Source organism: Oncorhynchus tshawytscha, linkage group LG34, assembly GCF_018296145.1.
Source record: "Oncorhynchus tshawytscha isolate Ot180627B linkage group LG34, Otsh_v2.0, whole genome shotgun sequence".
NCBI lineage: Eukaryota > Metazoa > Chordata > Actinopteri > Salmoniformes > Salmonidae > Oncorhynchus > Oncorhynchus tshawytscha.
The window spans coordinates 11,025,398-11,045,760 of NC_056462.1; the positions used below are offsets into that span (position 1 = coordinate 11,025,398).

Sequence of the window (20,363 nt, forward strand, 5' to 3'; positions counted from 1 at the left end):
TTCATTAACGCTATTCACCAGTGGTGGTAATGGTAACTACCACTGCTCTAATTGTAACAGAGACCAGTGACTGTAACATTAAACAGTGCTCAGGATAATATCTTATGTTCCCCAACAAATACATGTTGCCATGACAACCGATTGCACTAATTCTCCAAGTGAACCATCCCATGGCTCTTTCTCTCGAATGGGCCTGATCGTATGAGTTCTGCCTGCTTGCTGTGAGAGCAGTGGACCAACGTGCATGTCGTGCCGTGCTCTGTTGTGCCAAAGCAAATCGGCGAGTTTGGCTGGCTGGCATGGGGCTAGTGAGGGGATATGGTAATCACACTACAGTTTGAGGGGTGGTGGTGGTGCTCCATAATCGGCCACGTCGCTGATTGGGCAATTAATTTCCCATAATTAATGTTAGGAATGAGTCATTTCATGTCTGCCATGGTGGTGGGGAGAGAGGAGGCATCTGTTCAACTCAGCACATTACTTTCCAAAGTGGAAAGTGGAATTTCTGAACTAGGATCAGTTTAGCCTTTTTAGATCAATGAATGATTATATGGACAGGGGGGGAACTGATCCTAGACCAGTTGATTAGTTGTATGTGGCTGTTGGAACTAGGAAAACTATCTGCATATTAATAAGTCTCAGTTTTTGATTCACTGCCACCCCTGGTGGGTTTACTCTCTCTCCTCCAGTGTGCCATGCGGAGCTGAATGCGATCATGAATAAGAACTCAGCGGACGTGAAGGGCTGTTCCATGTACGTGGCTCTGTTCCCCTGCAACGAGTGTGCCAAGCTCATCATCCAAGCAGGTGAGACCCCACACGCAGATGAACACACACATATGCACAGATGACCACATGCGCAGATGAACACACTACTCCTATCTTTCTATACCTCTTCTCTTGGACACACACACTCCTCCCTCTCTTGTCCTTGACTCAGCTATTCACAGCGAGACACCTCTCCTCCTTCCACCAAACACATCCTTTATCTTTTCTCTCTATACATCCCGGTTGACAACCACAATACATAGCTGTTTAGCTTCCCTGACATTGTATTTAGCCGAAGTACCATACAGTATTCACTCTGTACAGTATCAGTTATGCAGGTGTTAGACTAACACTGATGGGATAGCTTTGATGGATGGGCAGACACACAACAGCCAGATATCTGCTAGTCTTCCCTTTTTGATTTAGCTTCCTCCTGTACCGGTGTTTGTTTACCAAATGGCAGTCCTATTTTTTATTTTTTTGAATACTAATTAAACTGTGGTGATTGTCCCGAGAGCAATCTCAACAGATTGTCAGCAGAGTGTGTTGGGTGCGTTTGATCATCGACGCCCCTCGTGCATGTGCCGTGGTACAGTCTGTGTGTCAAGGTGATTCCGACAGTATGCTCGGCGAGGGAGCGACGTCACACGGGGGATTGGGGACGACCCCTAACAGAGCACAAGGTTTCAAGGGGGGGTACAACCCGTACCCCTACCCCTCGTTTGCTCCCTCCCACCTACGATAGAAAGCGAGATGATTATACTCCACAGCCTCCGCCTTTTTCAAACAACAACACAAACAGCAAGCGGAGCTTCTTTTTCCTCTTTCTCCTTCGCACCCTCTCTACTGCTTTCTGCCCTTGCTTGAAAAACTTTCCCTCCCCCGTTATCTTCCCACAAACCCCTGCTGTTGCTCCTTAGGCGAGAGGCCCTCCTGGAGCTGCATACGGAAGGAAGTGAGACACACAGACACACACACACACACACACACACACTCAACTCCTACACACACACACACACACACACACACAGAGCTATATATACTGACATGTATGCAGGCATGCGTACACATACTCATAGCTCCGACACTCTCCTACTCACACTATTTCACTCTGATTACCTTGCCAGGCCTTCTCTCCCCGGCACAGTGGGGTGTAAGCTCCTTCTCCAGGCTCCTACTTCATTAAGCAGGGAGTATATACACCACTTCCCGTTCACCTGCACCTTCAAGAGGAAGAAACTTAACGGCAACAAGTGCCGTGCTTCACAAAGGTGGCGTGTGATGACTGTTCACTCCGCCCTGCCACTAGAAAAAGCTTTTTCCCTCTCTGGATCTCTTACTAATTCTCTTTCTTTCCCTTTTTCTCCCCAACTCTCTCTCCTATCTGTCTCACTGTTATAACAGCATGAGGAGAATCAGAGGATTTAGCAATAGATGTGTTTAGATGTGTTTGCTATTTACCGTGAAACGTGTCAGTGAATCCGATAGGCCTACGGAAGGCAGTTGGGCTCAATTCCACAGCGCTGCACCTGTTCGTTTTGGTTTTAGTCTCCCACTCTAGAAATGGGCTTATTTCCATTCAGCCTTGATTAGAACTTCTCCATGTGTGGTGTCAAAGAGAGTGCGTTTCAACCTCTGAAACCTAGGGAATATGTTAAACTACAGCGTGGGCTGCTCTCCGTGTGTTTGTGCGCCACTCTGCCTAGCCGTTGGGTCGTTTGTGTGTTTTAATAAATGCGCCTCACGTACCGACGAACAGCTCAGCTCTCTAAGAACGGTAAGGGATCCTCCGAGTCCTTTTTTAAGTAACGTTTGCAAGGCCTTGAACGTTAGCCTCTCGGCCCCTCAACGTGTGTTGGTGCGCGCCTTGAACGAAACCCTCTTGGCCTCTCAATACACAGGCTCTTCAGATGAGAGATGGAGGGAAAAAGAGGTGTACTCTTTTGGCTTTAGGGGGCACTGTGGTCTTATCATTCTCACCGCTCCCCCTCCTTTTCTCTCAGTCTCCAGCAGGACACCCATTCAATCAACGTTTGAACAAATCTCTCAGTTGGCTTATTTTTGGACTGGAGTTCAAATGGTTACTGAGAAGCAGCACAATTCGTGTGGAGCCACCCAGAACTCTCTCTCTCCAATCTCTTTCTACCTTTTTATCTTTGGCTTTTTTCTATCCTGTTTTTTTCCCATTTTCACTGGCTCTTTTATTCACCCAATTATTTACTTTTACTCACCCCTCTCTCCTCCACCCCTCCGTTACCAGACAGTTAATGGTACGTAACTATTTTCAGTATAAATCCTCCCAAATCAGCCTCATCTATTATATTCTCAGCCAGTCTCAGTTCTAATGTGAGGAAGCTGCTGCTGTAGCCTGGCCTGACTCCCGCGCCGGTAGTGCTGTAGCCTGGCCTGACTCCCGCGCCGGTAGTGCTGTAGCCTGGCCTGACTCCCGCGCCGGTAGTGTTATGTCTTTAGTCCTGAACGCTGTCTTGGTGAAGTGCGCAAAACTATCTCTTCTCAATCCTCAGTTCAGTTATGCGTTGGTGCATTTAGCCTTAACGCCTCAGTATGGGACTTTGAATTGAGGAATCATTATCCATCTTAAGGTTGTTGTACAGAAAATGAAGAATATTTATGTTGACAAGCGGACGGCACTGTCCTAACAATGTAATTACAACCTAGCAGGTTATCAGTCCTCTGAGTCTACGTAGCTAATTCACTGGTTGCCCCTCTTCACCCCTCTCCTCCCAGTGGCCCCGCTCCCATTGTATTCCCATTAGCTAATCTGGAGGACTTTTGTTGCTTTCCTAATCCCATTGGAATGCTCCTCCATAGTGTCTCCCTCTCCTGTTTATCACTGGCCCATTACAAGACCTGCTATTGTAAGTCACTTCAAATAAAAAATCTAACATTTTATTTGCCAAATACAACTCTTGTAGATTTAACTGTGAAATGCTTGTTTACAACCCCTCACAACAATGCAGAGTTGAAACATTAAATGGTAACACACAAGGAATAAAATACAAGAATGGAGCTATATACAGGGAGGCCCAGTACCAGATTAATGTGCAGAGGTATTTGAGGTAGATGCACTATATATACAGTGCTGTTATTGTGGAGTGGAAACGTCTAGTAGCAACAGCTCACGAAGTGGTAGGCCACACAAGCTCACAGAACGGGACCGCCGAGTGCTGAAGCTCGTAGTGTGTAAATATCGTCCATCCTTGGTTGCAACAGTCACTACAGAGTTCCAAACTGCCTCTGCAAGCAACGTCAGCACAAAACTTTTTGAGAGTTTAATGAAATGGGTTTCCATGGCCCAAATGCATAGTGCCAACTGTAAAGTTTGGTGGATGAGGAATAATGGTCTGGGGCTGTTTCATGGTTCGGGCTAGGCCCCTTAGTTGAAGTGAAGGGAAATCTTAACGCTGCAACATACATTCTAGACGATTCTGTGCTTCCAACTTTGTGGCAACAGTTTGAGGAAGGCCCTTTCCTGTTTCAGCATGACAATGTCCCTGTGCAGAACGCAAGGTCCATACAGAAATGGTTTGTCAAAGATCGGTGTGGAGGAACTTGACTTTCCTGCACAGAGCCCTGACCTTATATGGTTGTTAAGCAAACCCCCTCTGAAGGATGTGTTTTAGACGGACTAGTTTAATTTCATCCCATAAATAACGAGAGGTTACTTTCTTCCTCACCTTGCCTTCTCACTCCTCTTTCTCATTCGGTCTCTCGACTGCCATGTATTAGTCTCCCCTCTCCTTTTGCTTTCCTCGCCTGATATTGGTCTCTTTCCTCTCCGTCGTAGCTGGTCAAACGGATGCTTAAAACATGGATTCATGGGAGCCTCCTCAGTCTACTGGGCTTGGACTGACTCCCCAGCGCCTGCCTGCCATCCATCTCTGCCATCTTGTCACTTTGGGATGCGTCTGTCACAGGCACATGCTCTCACAGGCATGCACACACACACATACACACACACCAACTTCCACTTACCACTCTTGTGGGATGATTTGAAATGTTCTAAAGTTTTAGTCTGGTCCCAAATGGCTAGCTACCCTACCCCCCTCCTTCCTCTCTTCTGAATTACTTATGGCTGCAATCCCAATACCGGGATCGATATGACAACTACCAGTGAAAATAGAGGGCGCCAAATTCAAACCACATATCTCATAATTACAATTCCTAAAACATACATGTGTCTTATATCATTTTAAAGGTAATCTTGTTGTTAATCCCAATGTGTCCGATTTAAAATAGGCTTTTCAGCGAAAGCACTACAAACGATTGTTAGGTCTCCACCAAACCACAATAAGTACAGCCATTTTCCAGCGAAATATAGCATTCACAAAAAGCAGAAATAAAGAAAATGAATCACTAACCTTGAATTATCTTCATCAGATGACACTCATAGGACTTCATGTTACACAATACATGCATGTTTTGTTTGATAAAGTTCATATTTATATAAAATCTGAGTTTACATTGGTTTATTAGATTCAGTAGTTCTAAAACATCAAGTGATTTTGCATAGCCACATCGTTTCAACAGAAATACTCATCATAAATGTAGATGATAATACAAGTTATATACATGGAATTATAGATATACCTCTCCTTAATGCAACGGCTGTGTCAGATTTCAAAAAAAGTTTACGGAAAAAGCAACACATGCAATAATCTGAGACGGCGCTCAGAACAGAAGCCAAATTAGCCGCCATGTTGGAGTCAACAGAAACCAGAAAATACATGATAAATGTTTCCTTAACTTTGATGAACTTCATCAGAATGCAGTCCTAGGAATCCCAGGTCCACAATAAATGCTTGATTTGTTCGAAAATGCACGTTATTTATGTCCAATTAGCTACTTTGGTTAGTGCGTTTGGTAAACAATTCCAAAGTCGAAGCCTGTCCACTAACGTGACGAAATGTCTAAAAGTTCCGTCAGTAGAAACATGTCAAACGATGTACTGAATCAATCTTTAGAATGTTGTTTACATATATCTTGAATAACGTTCCAACCGGAGAATTAGAATAACTTCAGATGACCAGTGGAGTGCAGGTGCTTCCCCTGTGAACGCGCATAGTGAATGCATGGTCAACTCATGGCAGTGGTGACTATTTCCTGTGTCATTCGACACCCCCCCCTTCACATTAGTCATCAAAGTTCTATTGACATCTAGTGGAAGGGGTTGGAAGTGAAAACTCATCCATATCTTGCTGTAATTTCAATGAGAGCTTGGTTGAAGATCTGCCACCCCCAGAAAAAATCCAAACAGGAAGTGGAATTTCTCAGGTTTTTGCCTGCAATATGAGTTCTGTTATACTCAGACATAATTCAAACAGTTTTTTCAAAACTTCAGAGTATTTTCTATCCAATATTACTAATAATATGCATATATTAGCAACTGAGACTGAGGAGCTGGCCGTTTACAATGGGCACCTTTTCATCCAAGCTACTCAATACTGCCCCTGCAGCCATAAGTTAAGCTGTCCTCAGTGGACAATCAATGTTGTGGAACGTTCCAGAATGGTGCGTTTTTTAACTACTCAAACGGTCTCTCTGGTTCCAACTAGTTTTCCATCCCAGCATGACTGTTTACTAGTTTTCCAGTGTTTCTGGTTAGTTTGATAACAATATTAAATGTTTGATTTGTCACATGCGCCAAATACAACGGGTCTAGACTTTACAATGAAATGCTTGTTTGCGAGCCCTTCCCAACAATGCAGAGTTTAAAATAAGTGTGCAAAGCTGTTAAGGCATAGGGTGGCTACTTTGAAGAATCTCTAAAATGAAATATATTTTGATATAACACTTTTTTTGGTTACTACATGATTCCATATGTGTTGTCTTCACTATTATTCTACAATGTAGAAAATAATGCAGATAGTCCGGGTAACTATTTAGCTTCAATCCCCAAGCCTTAAGAACGCTGTCTCAGAGCCTTTTGGTCTGAGATCCAATGATCCGGTGACATTTTCCAGACGTTAGCAGAGTGAACAGTTTGACTTTCGTCTTTGGCAATTTCAGGCCTTCCTTTTACACCACCTGATCTAGAAGTACTGGATGGCAGGGAGCTCGGCCCCAGTGATGTACTGGGCAGTCCGCACAACCTTCTGTAGCACTTTGCGGTCGGTTATCAGTTCAAATGTATTGTTTCTCAGTCTTCAATCTACAAAAAGTTTTTTCTTTTTTGCGAGTGTTGTCTTGGCAACGGCTAGAGATGGATAAAAGGCTTTGTTTTTTTTAGACATGATAAATTACACAGTGTGCCGTGCAGGCCTTTTCTTTTGACAGTATCTACAGAGGCATCGGTTTTCTAAAAGGTTGGGATGTGCATATCACCTTCAGTATCCTTCACAATAAATAGATATCTCCCAGACGCAGAGAGAACAAATTTGCTTTATTTAAAGATTTTCCTTTTTCACGTTTTTATATTTAAAATATGGATCTGTTTTCCTCTGTTGCTTCACTATAGATCAGTGGAAAGAAGTCGTTGTGGGTGATTTTCAATAGTACATTTCTTCAATTCCGCACTTTAAAAAAAAACATGACTACTACTGGCGTCTCAAGCTGTCAGACTCAGAACCCCATCTCGGAACTTCAGATTTTGTCTGTTTTTGGACAGTACCTGGGAAAAGGGAGACCGATAGTAGAAGCATAGGCAGAAGGTGGCTGAGACTGGGCTGGCTCGCCGGGGGGTGGGTGTTTGAGTCAAAACCACTAATGCTTGACCAGATTCCGACACTCAGATCCCCATCTCTATGGTCGTTAAGCAACCCCCCCCCCCAACTTGGCTCTGAAGGATGTGTTTTAGACGGACTAGTTTAATTTCATCCCATTTGCTTTTAAATTATGTGTGTCGGCTATCGTACACTAGACTAAAGGTCTTGTCCTTGGCAACTTGTAAAGCTCCCCGTTTGATGCAGAAGGTTATCTGAAACTGTCTCAAGCAGTGTGGATGTTGAGTCTTTTCTCTCTTGGAAGCAGCACTTTCAAAAGGAAATGCACCACTTCTCCGTGCTACAGCCTGTTAACTCAAGGCCGTCGATTGGGCTGATCTTAGATCCTCTACATGCTTTTCCTTCTTATTAGAGCTGTGAGGCTGTGAAGCCCCACTTCATAACCACTGCACCCCCAAACGACACACAATCCCACTCTCACACACAACCCGCGCCTTCCTTACACACATCAAAACGAAATGCCCAGTTGCCCAATTACATTGTAAGGACATCACATTTTTCTGCCAAAATAAACCAGTGTAATTTCAAGCCATCTCCCTGATTCCCCCTCTGTGCTACTAAGACTAATTTTGGTCTGACAGCATGAGCACCACCTACTGCTGGAGCCCCGCCTTTACCATCTTCACAAACCAATCATTATATCCCTTGGAGTTCAGCCAAGCGCTAATGCCAAATCCTGCAGAGCCCTCACCAGGAAATATTGACAATGCATTTTTATTCATGGTTTGTTTAGTGGCTATACATTTGGAACACTGTCATTATCCCCTTTCAGACTGCTACCATATGTAAACTCACACCCGGACATTACTTCAATAAGTAAGCAAGTTTGATTAAATGTGTTTATTTGCAGTTATTTATTTTTGCGGGGAACACTTTTTAAGTGTAGAAGTTCTTCCCCAGAAATTCATAGGTTGTGTGTGTTAATGTATGTAGATTCACGCTCATTGCATCTGTGCTTTTCAAAACCAATCCACCTAGGAATAAGGATAATACCTTTTGTATGCAAATCTAAATATCAGAGATATTATTTTCAGCGTGTGATTTATGAATAAAGGAGCTCGGCCCACGTACTGTCTCTGCACTCTGTGGCCTTCTACGGCTGCAAACAATCCGACCATAAAGGTCTTTGTTACTTCCACTTGGGAGAAGTGACGCTTTGTGCGTTTTGTTTATTTATCTGATCCATTGTTAGCCCAGTCAGCGTCGCTGCACACATTCAGATATGCTTTGTTGTTTTCGTACATATTTATTCGCTGCTAATGTTTCTTTTGAATAGTCGTCTGTATAGTTGTTGTGAAGTAGGCTAAACTCTTGTAATTGTTCAGACCAGTTTTTTTTTTTTTTTTTTTTTTTTGATCCTGGGGACTCAAAGGGGTGCATTTCTGCACTACACACCTGATTCCACTAGTAAAAGGTTTGACGATGAGTTGAGTAGAATCGGGTGTGTTGTGTTAGGGCAAAAAAACACATGCACCCTGGATTACCAGAATTAAGAACCACTGGATCAGGCCGTAGCTTTACTGTGATTACAGTTGGATTTCAGTAGCTCCACATGCTGGCATTTCTCACCCTTATATTAACATCAGCGATCGGAGTAGTAACTGTACAATTACTGGTGTGATACGAAGAGAATATGATGAGCATTCCAGTCCATACCAGGTGAGTGGATATTATTACCACCGTTTGTCTACTAGAAGGGGTAAACCACTATGCTAGAGGCTAGCCTGTCTTTCACTCCCTGTAGAGCTGGTGTTGCTAACAGTAACACCACCGGCCAGCCCTATAGTCAGTCGCTCTTTATCTACTGTGGTGAATAGAATTCACTCTGCGTGGTCTCCCCTCAGCGGATCACAGAATAAATACCAGCTCTTTCACAGTTTCCCGCAGATGAAACTGTCCGATAATACAGGGCAGGTGAGACTGGGAAGCCATGCTGGGTAAAGCTGAGCCGGATTGAGCCAGCGGCTCCTAAAGCTCTGATGATGCGGGGGAGATATCAGGCGGGCTCAGCACAGAGCCATGGGGGACAACCAATCCTATCTCTGCAGTTTAGGGGGGTTTCAGGGGGTGTTGGCAGATAAGGCGGGCACCCGCTGTATGCGACCTTTTGCCAGAGTGAAATTGTGTGTTTGTGTAGGGAGCTGCAGACCTCCCAAGCATGATGGTACGGTAGATGTACTAATCGAGCCAGGCCCTGTTATAGTGCTTAGTGTCTCTCTCACACACACACACACACACACCTCCATTAAGTTGGAAGGGGGTGCTTTTAAAGATGACAGCTGGAGTTGGTAGATTTCCTGTTTCGTCTTTAGTTCTCGGTATTGGACTCAGCCTGCTGTTGAGGGTTTATCGACCGCCCCCATACAGTATGTGTGTGTGTGTGTGTGTGTGTGTGTGTGAACACACACTCAAAATTGCACCCCTCATCACTCCGCAGGGTTTACTGAGGCCTCCCTCCCTCCCTTAGTCAACGCTCACCATCATCCCGAGCCTGTCCGATAGATAATTGACTCTCTCTCTCTCCCTTTATTTTCCCCTCTTTCCCCTCGCTGTCTCTTACCTACAGGTATAAAGGATGTGATTTATTTGTCAGACAAGTACCACGACATCCCTGAAATGACTGCCTCCAGACGGCTGCTTAACTTGGCAGGGATCCAATACAAGTGAGTCTTCTGAGCCGCCGTGTGTGTTGCCCCTGGATGGAGGGACGAGGATGTTATGATAACTTAATTGACATCTGCCAGCCAGAGAGGGCTGACCGTTTTGTGTGAAGAGGTTTCCAAACAAACAGGGTTGGGGTTTAGATGGCGCTCCCCTCAGAGTTACATGTGTCTTTGAACCTGTATTTCAGAGGGTTTGCGGGGTGAGGTTAGTGCCTGGATATGGTTGTTTCAGGGGTGTAAATCTACCCACTAACTACCTGTCCTGGGACTACTGGGTGGTCAGCAGTGGAGAGAGTGATTAAGGGGTGGAGAGATGACTGTTAGGGGAGAGGATGAGAAGGGGCGGAGAGTGAGTGGTGTGATAGAAGGAGCAGGTAGATATTTTGGTAATGTTGTCTCTGTCTACATATTTTATACTGAACAAAAATATAAACACAACATGTAGTATTGGTTTCATGAGCTGAAATAAAATATCCCAGAAATGTTCCATACTAACGAAAGCTTATTTCTCTCATTCTGTGCACAAATTTGTTTACATTCCTGTTAGTGAGCATTAATCCTTTGCCAAAATAACCCATCCACCTGACATGTGTTGCTTATTAACCAGCATGATCATTACAGGTGTACCTTGTGCTGGGGACAATAAAAGGTCACTCTAGTCACAAAACACAATTCCATAGATGTCTCAATTTGAGGGAGCAGGCAATTGGCATGCTGACTGCAGGAATGTCCTCCAGAGCTGTTGCCAGAATTTCTCTACCATGAACCGCCTCTGTTTTAGAGAATTTGTCAGTAAGTCCAACAGGCCTTTTATGGGGAAGTGGTTTGCTGATGACAATGTTGTGAACAGAGTGCCTCGTGGTGGTGGGGTTATGGTGTGGGCAGGCATAAACTAGATACAATTGCATTTTATTGATGGCAATTTGAATGCACAGTGATATCGTGATGAGATCCTGAGGTTTATTGTCGTGCCATTCACCAACCGCCATGTATAAGAATGAGAATGCACAGCCCCATATTGCTAAAATCTGTACACAATTCCTGGAAGTGAAAATGTCTTCCAGTTCTTCCATGGCCTGCGTACTTGGACACTGAGCATGTTTGGGATGCTCTGGATTGATGTGAAACAGCGTGATCCAGTTCCTCCAATATCCAGCAATGCTCTGGATTGATGTGTACGACAGCGTGTTCCAGTTCCCGCCAATATCCAGCAACTTCGCTCAGCCATTGAAGAAGAGTCACAGTCAACCTCCTGATCAAGTCTATGAGAAGGAGATGTGCTGCGTTGCACGAGGCAAATGGTCACACAAGATACCGACTGGTTTTCTGAGCCATGCCCCTACCTTTTATGTAAGGTATCTGTGGCCAACATATACATATCTGTATTCCCAGTCATGTGAAGTCCATAGATGGGGCCTAATACATGTTTTTCAATTGACTGATTTCCTTATATGAACTGTAACTCAGTCAAATCTTAAATTGTTCCATGTTGCATTTATATTTTTGTTCAGTATATACATTTTAGAAATTCATATACAAACATTGGAAGCATTTAATGAGACAAATGTACAACTCTCGTTTGGCATCAGTCATGGCTGCAGCATTTCTTAATGACCAAGCCCCAAAACTAGGCCAAATCATGAAGTTCAGCCCCCCTTTAAGAATTATATCTTCATATTTTTACAATGCGATGCGGCACAGCCTGTAGAAGGATCTTTGGCATTCTTATTACCAAATGAAAGCCTATAGCCGACAAATCAAATCAGTTTATCACATGCGCCGAATACAACAGGTGTAGACCTTACAGTGAAATGCTTACTTACAGGCTCTAACCAATAGTGTGGAGAAAACCTTTACATTCAATGTTGTTTAGATAATCAAATAGTTGAATTGAAACCTAAATAATTCCCAGAATCAAATAGGCTATAGGCTGCAAAAATAGCCTTCATTTATTGAGTAGGCTATTGGCTACTTTTACCAGATGCACAGGTTTAAACTGGCTGTGAACGGTCGACTTGAACGAAAGTCTGAATTAATCAACTGAATTATCGGAAACGCATACCTGTTGCACTTTTGCAGGCTGTGCATCCATCTACTGGGTTGTCCTCCTTGTCCACAATAACTCCAAACTGCCGATTTCAGTCGAGCAGCACCAGGTGTATTTCACCATCGTAACCTTTTTATTTCTCCTGTTATGTTACCCATTTTCACGTGAGCTAGGAGTCAGGGAAAATAAACTTTGCAGCGTAATGTCACGTGGCAGAAGGAAACGCAAGCTCTGCACGTCGACAAATTAGGAATGTTTTTTTGCGGAACCGTAGGTATCCGACCCGTTGCATGACTTTAACACACTGTATAGACCCCGAATAACACATACATACTCTCTAGATACACATATACACACTGGGAAAAATAAAAATTCACCCACAAACGTCTATCTGCAGGTACATGAATAAACAGAACTTTATCATTGATTCCCATTGAAATGTCCTTTGCTACTTAACACACACACAGTAGGCATGGAAATCTCCCACTGAGCCACATTAAATACACAGGGTTGCAGCTCAGGTATTTAAATACAGTCTTAATACTTCATCCCCGACAGATCAACTAAGACTTTTACTGTTTGAGACAAGAAGCCAGAGGAGACAAGAAATAGGCTGTGTTCCAAATGGCACCCTATTCCATATGTAGTGCACTACTTTATGGCACTACCCATAGGGCTCTGTTCAAATGTAGTGCACTCTACAAGGAATAGGGTGCCATTTGAGATGCACTTACACTGATTCAATTATTTTTTTAAATTAATATAGCAATATTTGAAGATTTGTTCATATGGGCTACCAGTCTATGGAGGTGTAGAGGTTAACTCCACTAGCTGGTTTGAGGATGTCCTCTACATGCGCACACACACCTATTCAGGTTGTCCTCTAGCTCAGGGTTTCCCATACTCAAGCTTTGATTATTTTAATCAGCTGTATAGTGCTAGGGCAAAAAAACGTGTACCCAGTGGGTCCCCAGGACCGAGTTTGGGAAACTAGGCCAAATCCCTGAGCTAGCTGATCATGTACTTCCTCCTACACGTTTGCGATGACTATTTTATTTCTCTCCTTTCCGACCTCCCTTTTTCTTTCCGTCTCTATCCATCTTCTCTGTCCGTTGGCGTTTGGACCGAAAGCGTGTATTAAATTGGACTGTTAACTGGATCTCATACTCAATAGAAGTTTCAAGGGACATTTTTGACCTTGAGGAAAGTCAATGAACGAATGTCTGAATCAGTGTTGACGCAGTATAACCAGTTGAAATTGCCCTTAGTATTTGCAGATACACGTTTCAGCCTTCGACGAAGGCAATAATTCCTATCTTTTAACTCCGCTTAAATAACACACTTGTGTTGAGCAAGTGTTACGCCTTATCCTTTTCAATTATGATTACTTTTTTTGGTAGAACCTTGACTCATGTTGGTTGATTGCCATAGATAGGAATTAGAGAAATAAAATTTACTGTAATTTGTCAAATGTTGTGGACTGAACTGTAGCCTTTGAGAATTCGTCTGCGAATGGATAATCCGCCTTTATCATCTACTGGCTAACACGCAATCCCTGGAGAATAAAGTGGATGAGCTCCGTTCGAGACTATCCTACCAATGGGACATTAACTGTAATATCTTATGTTTCACCGAGTCATGGCTAAACAAGGATATGGATAATATACAGTTGGCTGGGTTTTCTGTGCATCGGCAAGACAATAGCAACCTCCGGTAAGACGAGGGATGGTGGTTTTTCAAATTTGTCAACAGCTGATGCGTGATCTCTAAGTTTCAAGGTTTTGTTCGCCTGAGGTAGAGTACCTCATGATAAGCTGTAGACAACACTATTTACCAAGAGTGTTTATCATAAACCGACGCAGGGACTAAGACCGCACTCAACGAGCTGTATAAGGCCATAAGCAAACGAGAATGCTCACCCAGAAACGGTGCTCCTAGTGGCCGGGGACTTTAATGCAGGAAATCTTAAATCCTTTTGACCTCATTTCTACCAGCATGTTAAATGTGCAACCAGAGGACAACTCTAGAACACCTTTACTCCACACATAGACGAATACAAAGCTCTCCCTCTCCCTGAATTTGGCAAATCTGACCATGATTCTATCCTCCTCCTTTTTGCTTACAAGCAAGAACTCAGGCAGAAAGTACCAGTGACTAGCTCATTACGGAAGTGGTCTGATGCAGATACTAAGCTACAAGACTGTTTTCCCACTATGCCATCCGACAAACCGTCAATATGGGACTAAGATGGAATCCTACGACACCGGCTCTGACGCTCGTCGGATGTGGTGGAGCTTGCAAACTATTACGGAATACAAAAGAGAATCCCAACCGCAAGCTGCCCAGTGACGCGAGCCTACCAGACGATTTAAATGTATTCTATGCTTGCTTCGAGGCAAGCAACACTGAACCATACATTAGAGCACCAGCTGTTCCGGACGACAGTGTGATCACGTTCTCTGTAGCCGATGTAAGACCTTTAAACAGGTTAAACATTCACAAGCCCTGCGGCCTACCAGGACTTGTACTCCGAGCCTGCGCTGACCAACTGGCAAGTGTCTTCACTGACATTTTCAACTGCTCCCTGACCGAGTTTGTAATACCTACATGTTTCAAGTAGACCACCATATTCCCTGTGCCCAAGAACGCCAAGGTTGCCTGCCTAAATGACTACAGCCCTGTAGCACTCATGTCTGTAGCCATGAAGTGCTTTGAAAGGTTGGACATAGCTCACATTAACACCATCCCAGAAACCCTAGACCCACTACAATTTGCATACCACCCCAATAGATCCACAGATGACGCAATCTCCATTGCACTCCAAACTGCCCTTTCCCACCTGGACAAAAGGAACACCTATGTGAGCATGCTGTTCGTTGACTACAGCTCAGCATTTAACACCAAAGTGCCCTCAAAGCTCATCACTAAACACCTCCCTCTGCAACTGGATCCTGGACTTCCTGACGGGCCGCCCCCAGGTGGTAAGGTTAGGCAACAACACATCTGCCACGCTGATCCTCAACACGGGGGCCCCTCGGGTGCATGCTTAGTGCCCTCTTGTACTCCCTGTTCACCCACGACTGCGTGGCCATGCACGACTCCAACACTATCATTGTTTGCCAACAACAACGGTGGTCGGCCTGATCACCGACAACGAGGCAGCCTACAGGGAGGAGGTCAGGACAACTTCTCCCTCAACGTGAGCAAGACAAGCTGATTGTGAACTACAGGAAAAGTGGGGCCGGGCACACCCATTCTCATTGACGAGGCAGGTTGAGTGCTTCAAGTTCGTTGGCGTCCATATCACCAACAAATTATCATGGTCCAAACATGTCAGGAAGAGGGGAAGACCATGCCTATTCCCTCTCAGGAGACTGAAAAGATTTGGCATGGGTCCTCAGTTATAAAGCTGCACCATCATGCATCACTGCATCCAACCACAAGGTGCTACAGAAGTTATTGCATACAGCCCAGTACATCACCGGGGCCAAGCTTCCTGTCATCCAGGACCTCTATACCAGGCGGTGTCAGAGGAAGGCCTTAAATTGTCAAATGCTCCTGCCACCCTAGTCAGACTTTCCTCTCTGCTACCACACGGCAAGTGGTACAGCTTCTACCTCCAAGCAATTAGACTAATGAACAGGTAATTAAATGTCTACCCGGAGTATTTGCATTGACCCCCCCCCCATTTTTTTTATGCTGCTGCTACTTCCTGTTTATTATCTATACATAGTCACTTTACCCCTACCTACATGTACAGTATCAGTCAGTTTGGATGCACCTACTCATTCAAGGGTTTTTGGTGCGACCAAACTTTTGACTGGTACTGTACATATTACCTTGACTAACCTGTACCCCTGCACATTGGCACGGTACTGGTACCCCCTGTATATAGCCTCATTTTATTTTTTTAGGAGGTAATTCTTTAAAAAAAAAAAATTATCTGCGTTGTTGGTTAAGGGCTTGTATGTAAGCATTTCATGGTAAGGTCTGCACCTGTTGTATTTTGGTGCATGTGACAAATGACATTTGAGTGAACATGTTTGGCCTTGGGATTTAAAAGCAGGTTTGCAAGCAGCATTCATTCCGTGTGTGTGTGTGCGACTGAACAGGCTAAGGGTGTGTCTGTGCAGGACGGTGGGTCTGTCTTCAGAAAGAAAGGTGTCCTGGAATGCTATTATTGATGGCATTTTAAAAGGCAGCAAGGCTTTTAGTGTGTCGTGCAGTGGTGGACTGTGACGCTACAGTGCCTTCTCAGTGTCTTCTCTTCTGCTTGGGCACGTACGCCACAACAAGGTGTTAAGAAACTGCTTTATAGAAAGGTTAGTGGCTTGCCATTTCACTGCAGTAATGGTAGCTGTTATGATACAAAACTTTGTTTACGTCCCAAATGGTACCCTAGACACTGGTCAAAAGTAATGCACCACATAGGGAACAGGGTGCCATTTGGGATGTAGCCTGTGATACTCTATTGCGCTTGACCCACAGAGGCATAAGAGTGATTAGAACAGGAGGAGTCTGCTCTCTGCTGGTGTTGGGGACCTTGGCAGGGGGTTGAGGCGAGGGGCGATAGGGGGGCAGAATGCGCTCCTGGTCATTACCTCCTAGAGTGGGCGGCCGCTCCACCCTACAACCCCTTTCTCCAGGGGACTTGTGGGTAATTGGACCCCCTCCCCAGAGCTCCTTCCTGGGCGCAGGATGATATTAAGTTGAAGGGTGGGGAGAAATCATCTGAAAGCTATGAGTTTCTTCTTAACTGTCTCCCCTTCATCTTTGTCCCTGCTGCCTCTCCCCCTATTGTCTCTCACTCAAAACCAGTCCCTGTGCTGAAAAAGTTCCAGGAAAAGTTCATAGCTTCACAAAAAGAGTGACTTGCTTTTTCTCCTTTTCTCATCACACTGTTTGTCTGTTCCCAGGCAGTTCAAGCCCAAGCGAAGCAAGTTTGTCATCGATTTTAATTCTATTAACTCCGGGATGTTCAACGGAACAGGCTGAATACTCACCTTGAGAAAGAGGAGAGGGAAAGAGTGGGTGCTTTGATGTCTACTCCTCCCCTCAACCTACCACACCTAGAGGAACTCAAGTATGTCTACTGTAAATGTTAAATCATATAGAAACATTCATTGGAAAGGTTTTTCTTTTTGTTTTTTACAGTGCAAAAAGTGATTTGAGTTGTGAAATTGTGAAAATTTACATTGGGTCTCATGGAGTTACTTTTACTGTGGTCTCGTTAAACATTTATTTAAAAAAAAATCACAATCAGGATACTCTTCCACAGTTTTACGGTTTTAGGCCAACTACTGATTTTGTAGTTAAGTGTTAGACTAAATGTATTAGTACCATATTAGGTCAAATGTTGGGGTACTGAAACACTAAACCATATCATATTGTGTGCTGCACATGCAATGTCAACCAAATAAAACTGAGGAATGTTTTAAAATCATTCAAGTGTACAGTCTGTTTATGCAAAAATATAGAAACTGCTGTAGCTTTGTCTCATAACTTTGAATAGAAGAGCAATCAGCTGGTAGAAGTACTCTCTACTTCGAGGAATTGGAGATTTTGTCAAAGTACAGACATAATATTTTGGGTGATATCGAAGCATAGATCTGCTGGGCATGAAGTGGTGCATGTGTGTAATACTGTGAATATGCAGGTCAATTCAATACCCCACACTAAACTATACTGTTCAATTTCACTGGACCCCACGTTCTCCCGAGTGGCGCAGTGGTTTAAGGTACTGCATCCCAGTGCAAGAGGCGTCACTGCAGTCCCTGGTTCGAATCCTGGATGCATCACATCCGGCCGTGATTGGGAGTCCCATAGGGTGGCGAACAATTAGCCCAGCATCATCCGGGTTTGGCCGTCAACGTAAATAAGAATTTGTTCTTAACTGACTTGCCTAGTTAAACAAATCGAGCTGGTGGTTGGACCCAGACAAAGTGGGAGAGAAATGGAAGGATATCTCCATATTAGATGCCTTTTAGGTGTGCTGCTCAAAACAGCCTCCATGTAGACATGTATACAGAATTTGAAATCGTTCCCACTCACACCTGACAAAAAGGCAGCGAGTGAAGTGGTAATAAAATAACCGGGCATTTCCATCTTTCCCCAGCCTTGAAACAAGTGTGTGTGATGAAGAGGAAGGTAGAATGAGAAGGTAATTGATTAGCCTGCGTCTGATCTAGAGGGTGTTGATATGGTGAGTCTGAGGGTTCAGAGAGGTCTGTAGGGACACCACACTCAAACACTCTTTTTTTCCCCCGACCTCTTCCTCCCTACCCTTCATGCTCTTTAATAGGTGTCATCCTCTGAGGTGCTCTATCCTCCACAGATTAACACCGAGAGAGACTCCTGACGGAGGTACACCGAGAGAGACTGTGTTCAAAAGCTTTGAAAAGGAGCAAGGCAGTGCATGCACATCTTACCCTGGTTCCCTCTCCACCTCCAGCTTGTCAGGGCCTCTGTTGGCCAATAAACCCTGAACCCAGCCACTAAACGTTTTGTTGGATGCCTCCACTTACAATCGCCTGTCTCGTCTACATCTCATCTTCCCCGAATCGCCTTACTAGTATTACCTGAACTGCTTTTGTCCTGCATGCTCACATCTGATTTTGACATGAGTGTCTTTAGGTTTGCCAACCAGCGTGGACGGCATGAGTGATTGCTGCAGTCATCGTATAAAAATGACACACCGGCCAGCCAGGGCTGGGAGAGAGAGTGGGGGCGGAGAGGGAGCATGGTGCGTAGTGGACCCACATTTATAGCTAGCTCCATGTGGAGGTACAGGTGGACAAGCCAACAAGCAATCACTCTGGTTTTGTCAATTCTTGTCTCTCACTTTGATTAAAGAAAAATATCAATTTAAAATATATTTAGGGGGATGCATTTTAGAATACAAAAATATACATTTGTAAATGTATTTGTAATACACTAATGTTCAAGTTTGGGATCACTAAGAAATGTATTTTTTTTAAAGAAATGCACATTCTTTCCATTAAAATAACATCAAATTCATCAGAAACACAGTGTAGACATTGTTAATGTTGTAAATGACTATTGTAGCCTGAAACGGCTGATAGGCGTTCAGAGGCCCATTATCAAAAACCATCACTCCAATGTTCCAATAACACGTGTTAGCTAATCCAAGTTTGAGAAACAGACGCCACAAGTCCCCAACTGGCAGCTTCATTAAATATTACCCGCAAAACACCAGTCTCAACGTCAACAGTGAAGAGGCGACTCTGTGATGCTGGCCTTCTAGACAGTTCCTCTGTCCAGTGTCTTATTTTGCCCATCTTAATCTGTTCTTTTTATTGGTCAGTCTAAGATATGGCTTTTTCTTTGCAACTCTGCCTAGAAGGCCAGCATCCCGGAGTCACCTATTCACTCTTCATTGGCATATCAGCATTACAGAGCCATTATTTTCCTATCCGTGTGCATGCCAGTCTGGGACGATGGAATCCGATGTGAAAGGACATTTGACACCATGCAGGGGCTTGTCAACAACGTGTGAAATTGTCACCTTGGCGATAGGGACAGAAACAGGAAATTCAGTGTAGAATGAGCCTCCTGCTTGACATAGATGCTCTGTTATAAATGAGCTATACACACATGCTAGGAGACTGGTAGATGGGTAACAGAAGCTGTTGATGGAAAAACAAGCACCCACACACACAATCAGCAAAAGCTACCTCGACAGGCCTTTGATTGCATTCGCTGACTACAGATCACCACCGAAGCCTCTGATTGGAAAGAACAGATCATCCACAAACGTCTAAAAGACGTGATACTTCATGACAAATCACAGCTGGGCCCGTTAAGGGATGTGAAGTGGATTTCTGGGGAAATGGCATATTACTGATCCCGATGCCTCACATCCCATCTGCTTTTCCCGAGTGGGAAACAAGCTAAATAGTTCACAGCTGGACATACTATCTCTGATTAAGAACAACGAAAATAAGGGCTAGGGTGGAGAACGACAGAAGACAATAAGTTTATTTTTTTTAACCGGAGGCGTCTTGTTTAATATTCACTCCACTGTATGTCAACACACGAGAGCGCAAACGCTGATAGTTTTGTGAGACGATTTGCGCGCACCTTGAAATTGATTTCCAGTGTATATTACAGCAGATGGAGTGTA

General features: G+C 44.1%; 1 protein-coding gene across 2 annotated transcripts in view; it reads left to right on the plus strand.

Annotated features, from left to right (window-relative positions):
* Positions 1-17,663, plus strand: part of LOC112231937 (deoxycytidylate deaminase-like) — a 34,413-nt gene extending 16,750 nt beyond the window's left edge. Inside the window, exons 4-6 of one of the 2 annotated variants that reach the window (XM_024398738.1) lie at positions 690-806; positions 10,077-10,173; positions 17,137-17,663. In XM_024398738.1, the coding sequence (XP_024254506.1) occupies positions 690-806; positions 10,077-10,173; positions 17,137-17,215 (293 nt within the window). In that variant the 3' untranslated portion in view covers positions 17,216-17,663. The remainder of the gene's footprint in view (positions 1-689; positions 807-10,076; positions 10,174-17,136) is intronic. The other variant, XM_024398739.2, reaches the window with a different exon arrangement.
* The last annotated feature ends 2,700 nt before the right edge of the window (positions 17,664-20,363 follow it).